The sequence below is a fragment of the Manis pentadactyla genome, chromosome 9 (assembly GCF_030020395.1).
Source record: "Manis pentadactyla isolate mManPen7 chromosome 9, mManPen7.hap1, whole genome shotgun sequence".
In the NCBI taxonomy this organism is placed as follows: domain Eukaryota; kingdom Metazoa; phylum Chordata; class Mammalia; order Pholidota; family Manidae; genus Manis; species Manis pentadactyla.
In genome coordinates this window covers 47,197,381-47,203,433 of record NC_080027.1, presented here as the reverse complement: position 1 = coordinate 47,203,433, position 6,053 = coordinate 47,197,381, and the positions used below count along the sequence as shown (strand labels likewise).

The 6,053-nt window shown below is 45.8% G+C and overlaps 1 protein-coding gene across 1 annotated transcript; it reads right to left on the bottom strand.

Moving 5' to 3' along the window:
- Nucleotides 1–2,517: 2,517 nt before the first annotated feature.
- Nucleotides 2,518–5,630, bottom strand: LOC118914514 (RNA-binding motif protein, X chromosome-like). The gene has a single exon (XM_036889525.2). It carries the CDS (start codon nucleotides 5,306–5,308, stop codon nucleotides 4,190–4,192), a length of 1,119 nt encoding a protein of 372 aa, XP_036745420.2. The 5' UTR covers nucleotides 5,309–5,630; the 3' UTR covers nucleotides 2,518–4,189.
- Between the last annotated feature and the right edge of the window lie 423 nt (nucleotides 5,631–6,053).

The following is a 6,053-nucleotide window of genomic DNA, read 5'->3' as shown; positions in this document are numbered from 1 at the left end:
GAGGGATACCCAGTCCACACATGGACTGGCCTCCATGTATGCCTAGCAAAAGCAACACAACCTGATTCTGCCTGGCGAGTTAAACATGCTCCAAAGAGGGAACATGGTAACTGCCCCCAAAAAGGAAATTTCTGTGGAAGAGAAAGAAAACCACATCACCTTTAAGGTAAAAGCTAAAAGGAAGGTGGCATGAACTCCATGTAATATAAAGGCTGAGAAATGTAAGAGGCCCCAGGTAAGAGGAACACAGGCAGAGAATTCTTCCCCATCTAATCTGGCCTGAGGCAAGGGGAAAAGGGAAGCTACTGCCCTACAGGAAAGGGGTCTACCTCCAGTACTCTATGAGAGCCCCAGGACCCACAATAGCATTCCCACTGCAATCAGAGATGGAAGATGTTCAGGCCTCATCTGGTGGGGAAACCTTCAGTGATTCTGTCAGTTGACACATGGACAATTTGGATGCTTCTGGAACCTTGTATTGGTCAGAGGGAATGTGGAGATGGGGTCTCAGGAGTACACTGAGACAAACTCAAGACAGAAAACATAAAAGTTTTGGTTATAGGATGCACATTCCCAAATTACACCTAGTGGGTAAGTCCTGGGAAACATCTGATACATTCTCATCATCATGAAAGTGATTATAAACAAGTGTTCTCAAGGGACTAGACCTCTTCTGTATTTCCCTACAAGAGACCTTTAACACATTAATTTCATAAATACTGGGGATGTTATATATGTACATGAAAAATCGATAGGCTTTGTATGCTACAATCTCTTGAAGCCCTCTAAGCTTTAGGCCTTTATTTCCCTGTTTACACATCACTTTTTTTGTTGTTAACAGTTTTGATATTCTGGAGATTACTCTTCAGAAATAGCTATTCTGTTCATTGGAAATATTTTTTTTTATCACTTTTATGCTTCCAAAAGAATGTCAAAGGGAAAAATTGCACTCTTTTAAGATTTGGTTCTCAGATATAGAAGTTCTATCCTTTGAGGTTATGTTGAGCTAGCTATGAGCACAATCCATGATAGGAAGTTTCTATAAACTGAGTCTAATACAATAAGATATCACCCACACTGATGAGAACAGAGCCAGAGGGAGAATTGTTGTGTTGCAACTTTAAGACAGTTTCAGAATAATAGTTTTGAGTAGCCACTATATGCCAGTACTCTGCTAAAATCTATTACACATTAAAGTCTGTATTATGAAATGTTCTGAAATTACAGAATGAGATGCCAATGTACAGAATACAGCTGATGTCATTTTTGCTTACAATTTGTCTTTTAAAGAAATAAATATTAACTTTAGCTAAAACCCACTCCATCCCACTTTCCTCCTCACACTAAATATCCTTTCTGTGTATCACTCCAATCATAATTTTTGTAATATACCTACATTTACACAATTTGCCCTTTACACCCAACAAATATACTGGTACTTACCTATGTTGATACATGTAGATCTGGTTGAATTGTGTTAGCTTCTACACTGAACTTCATTGTAAGAATAAACTTCAATCGTCAACTCCAAGAAGGTTGTTTCTACTTTAAAATTCAAAGAGTGTTGTATGGCCCAGTCTTAATACTTATCCCTTTGTGTGTATGTGCAAGTTTCTCTAGGTCCTCTCCTCCAAGTGCAATTTCTGGATCATAAGGTATGCACCCTCCAACTTAACTAGGCATTGCCAAAATTATTTCCAAAGTGACTATGTCAATTGGCACATTTATCAGAAAGGTTTGAGTCCTTTCCCCCATTTTTTTTGTTTTTTGTTTTTGACTTCTAAGCATCTTTTGGAAGTTATTTCCATGTAAATAAGTTCTTTCAATCTATGGTTTTTATATTTCACTTTGTTGTGTTTTTTATCATAAAAATCCTAATAATGTGGGAAATTCTATCAACATTTTCCTTCTAGGATTGTGCTTTTTGTGTCTTAAAAATGAATTCTCTAAACCAGTGTGGTAAGTTTCTTCTGTTTATATATTTCCTCTTCACATTTGTATCTTCATCTACAATGTATTTATGTGTATGCAGTGTTAGGGAATTTCATTTTATATTTTTGCAGTTATTCTCAAAACATGTCCATCTTTCACCAATGACTTTTAAAGCTATCTCTGTCATATATCATGTTTTTATATACAACTGGGCCTTGTTTCAAGGCTTGCTATTTTGGTCTGTTGCTCTATCCTTGTCTGTTGAAATCTCACAGCTTAAATTACTACAACTTTGTAATTGAGTCTTGAAACCTGGTAGGGTGACTCTAATTAGTTTTTCAACATTGCTTTCGTTCTTTTGGCTCGTTATTCCTCCATTTATTTTAAGAGTTGTTAAATCTCCCAGTAGTGCCTTTTTTTCTTTTTACCTCCTTGATAATTGTTGGTAGTGAAATGAACCTATTAATTTTTTTTCCATCTGTGGTTGGTTGGCCAAATCTTTAATTCAGTATTCCATCGTTGATCAACACAAACAAATGATATTATTGGGAAACGGTAGCGGAGCTGTGGAGGGGTGGCGGGGGGAATCATGTAACTGCATTTGAAGTTGTATTGATTTTCCACATTAGTTTGGTGAGGTTGAGGATATGATAAAAAGTATTAACCATCAAATGAACCTCCATTTATTTAGTCTTCTTTAAGAAAGATCAATAGTTTTGCCACAAAGGTATTACACATTTTTGGCAGCTTAAAAAAAAAAAAACATAGCCCAGGAATTAATTTATTTCTTGCATTTGATCCTCTGGGCCACTAATGCAGCCTCTCCTGTAATTCATCTACGTTATCATTTTGTTGAAAAACCATGTTTTTAGAGTAGTATATGTATGTTACATTCAGATCTCTGTATTTTGTTGTTGTTCAGGTGTCATCTGTTTCCTCCAGCAGTTATTACACTGAATATGGGTCCTAACAGTTTAACGTCATCTTCTTTCTCTGGTTGCTAGAGTCCCTTGACTGTACAATTACCTTTCTCTCAGATAAATAGAGAATTCCAAGGTGCTAAAAGGAAAAAGGGTTTCTTACCCTGAGCTTGGGGTGAAAAAAGGAAACTATTCTCTCTCCTGAGGCATTCTGCAGGAAGCCTCTCTGACTTATGCCCGCTCAAGCCCTTCTCCGCACCTTGCGAATAGGGAACATTCAACCCATCCCCTTGCCCTTGTAAACAGAAGGACCCAGGTCCCTCATACCAGGTTGGGATTCTCAGGTGCTGAAATACAAAGCTCTCTCAGGGCATCTCTGGGCTTCAGAGCTTTGATGCTGCTCACATTTAATTTCTCCACCTTTAGGGGTGCTAACCCACTTATCTCCAAAGGACCCAGCAGCAAGTAGCTTGAACTTAGAAATGGAAGCCGTTATTATCCCCAAATCCACCACTGGTATATTTCCTACTTGTTTCTTAATAATTTTTGGTGGTGAAAATAAATGTTATTAATTGATGTCTTTTGGGGACTTTGAAGCTTTGTGGTTGGCTGGCCAAATCTTTAATTTAGTATTCGATCCTTGTTCTATACATGTGTTATTTTGGGGAGCAAGGAGACAGGAGATTCTGCAGATTCTCGAAAGTAAAGGCAAAAAATTATAATAATGAAGTGTGGCCAGAGTTATCCATTTGCTTTTTGAGATTTATGAAGTAAATACTTCTTTACATAAGCATCTGATTTAAGTGCTCTCTGTTGGTGCTGGTCATTCGTTTTTTAATATTGGGAACACAGACATTCAGTTTGAGAGACACGGTGAAATCCTAAGAGTAACATACTCCAATTCCTCCCATTCTTCCCCCAAAAATCTAGTCGGTTTGAATGGACAGAATGATCCATTTTTCCATTTTAGGTGGGCAGATGTTTGTGAAAGATCGTATGACTGTTTGCCTCATTTATCAGGAAAACTCAGAAAGAAGGAAGCTTTTAGGAGCATTTCTACTTGGAAGTATAAGAAGACTAGTACGCAGGTTCAAGTCTTACACTTTTAACATGAGTTTGTTTAAAGAAACGTTAACAATTATAAAAGGAAATAAAACGAGTTTTAACTTCTTTCTTCCAAAAGCACAAAAGTTGCAGAGAGCAAGCTAACAGGAAATTCTTATGAGACAAAAACAACTCTTTCTTGTACTAGTCCTTGGGTAGCTACCTACCCTAGAACAGGTTCTTCTTTTCAACAGCTTCTTTGACACGGATTTTGGTCCCAAGTCTGTTCGTACTTAGTATCTGCTCCGACCAGCCCCGCTCTCCGGGCGGCTATCGCGGGGCGCCCGGCGTCCCGAACGGCTGTACGCATCGCGCGGCGGCGGACACAGCCTCTCCACCGTCGGCGAGAGCCCGCGGCCGGTCCTGCCCACGCGGTCGCGGCCCCTCGAGTAGCGGTCGCTGCGGCCGCCGCCGTAGGCGTCGGGCGAGGAGGCCCGGTACTCGTCGTAGCGCCCGCCTCCGCCGAAAGATGGCGGGGGGCCCCGCGCGGGCGCGGCGATGCGCGAGTCCCCGTAACTCTCCAAGGGGCCTCGGTAGGAGCTTCCGCCCGGATGATCCGCGTAGTCACGATCGCGGCCGTAGCCGTCTCGCTCGCCGAAGCCTCTCGACGGCCAGTCGTCGCGGGCGCTGGAGTGGCCGTAGTCGCGACAGGTGTACTCCCTGGGGGAGGGCGCGAAGTCGCGGGACTCGCGGGCGCTCGGGTACTCTCGGCTCGAGTAGCCGTCTCTGGGCGCGTAGCCCTCCCGGGAGCCCAGGTAGGCTTCGCGGCGCAGCGGGCCCGCGTGGCCGTCTAGGCCCCGCGCGGCCGAGACCCGCCAGCGCATTCCCCCGTCGCCGCTGCGAGCGGGCCCTGACGGCGCGGCCCTCTTGGGCGGCGGCTCGGCCCTGCGCGGCGGCCCGCGCTTCAAGGGCATCGGGGCCCTGAGGAGCCGCGGATCGAAATCCCCCGCGTAGCCACCGTGGTCGGCCGGCCCGCCCCGGGAGGAGGTGCGCCGCAGGCCACCGCCCCCGCGGGCCCCGCGAAGGCCCCTCGGGCGACCGCGGCTGCTGGGTGGCGGCGGCGGCGCGCCCCGGCGGCCGCTCTCAAACGCCGGCCTGGTGGCCTGGGCCACCCTGATGACCTTACCATCCAGGGACTTGCGGTTCATGTCTCTGGCGGCGGCCTTGGCGTCGGCGGGGCTCTCAAAGGTGATGAACGCGAAGCCCCTGGACTCGCTGGTTTCGCGGTCTTTCATCAAGAGCACCTCGCTGAGGGGGCCATACTTGCCAAATGCGGCGTCGAGGGCTTTCTCATCGGTGTCGGGGTTGAGCCCGCCAATAAACAGCTTCCCGGGACGGTCAGCTTCAACCATGTCGGCCGGTCGAGGGGTCGGTGGCGGCGGACGCGAAGCGGCTGCGACTGGCGTGGCCTTCGAGCTCGACGATCGAGGGCGGCTCCTACCGGTCGGGCGGCGCGTCGCCGAGTCCCGGAAGTGCGGTCGCCGCCCCCGCCGCGCAGGCGGAACGCTGGGCTCTGCGCCTCCGGTGTCTGGTTCCGCAGCCCGTCCGGCGCTTAGTGGGTGGGACCGGCTGGCCGTCCCGGGAGGGCAGCCCCGCCGTAGGGGAAGGGCGACAGTGTCGTGGCGTCATAGTCTTTAAACTTCTTGTTAACCTGTACCTGGCTCAAGGCCTTTAAATTCACTGTGGAAAGCCAAGTTGCAGAAGGAAATGCCGTTAAATTAAAAAAAAAATTCCCCATTACTCAATGAAAAGAATTATAATACATTCTAACACAAGTTACCCAAACCATTTTAAAACAAGAATTAAATAATTTAAAAGTTCAAAAATGCAGTTTGTACATAAAATATATTGTTTGAACTTCGTAAAGGGCAAAAGACTGATAGCGAAGGGGTTGGTTGAAGAGGAGAAAGAGGGAGTCAGCTTTGGATGCACAATTTTTCCTTTCTGCACCTTTTTCTTAAGTGTTTCAGCCTTAAAGAGCTCCTAGTTCTGTGGTATCGTCCTTTAAAATAAAGGCAAAACGTGAGGGCACTTCGTGACTCGTCAAAGTAGCGCGTGAACAGGCAAAACAAACTGAAGCCTTCATTTCTCCTTTGC

Excerpts from the sequence above, each read along its gene's own strand:
- LOC118914514 (XM_036889525.2), bottom strand. The coding sequence starts at position 5,308 with ATGGTTGAAGCTGACCGTCCCGGGAAGCTGTTTATTGGCGGGCTCAAC.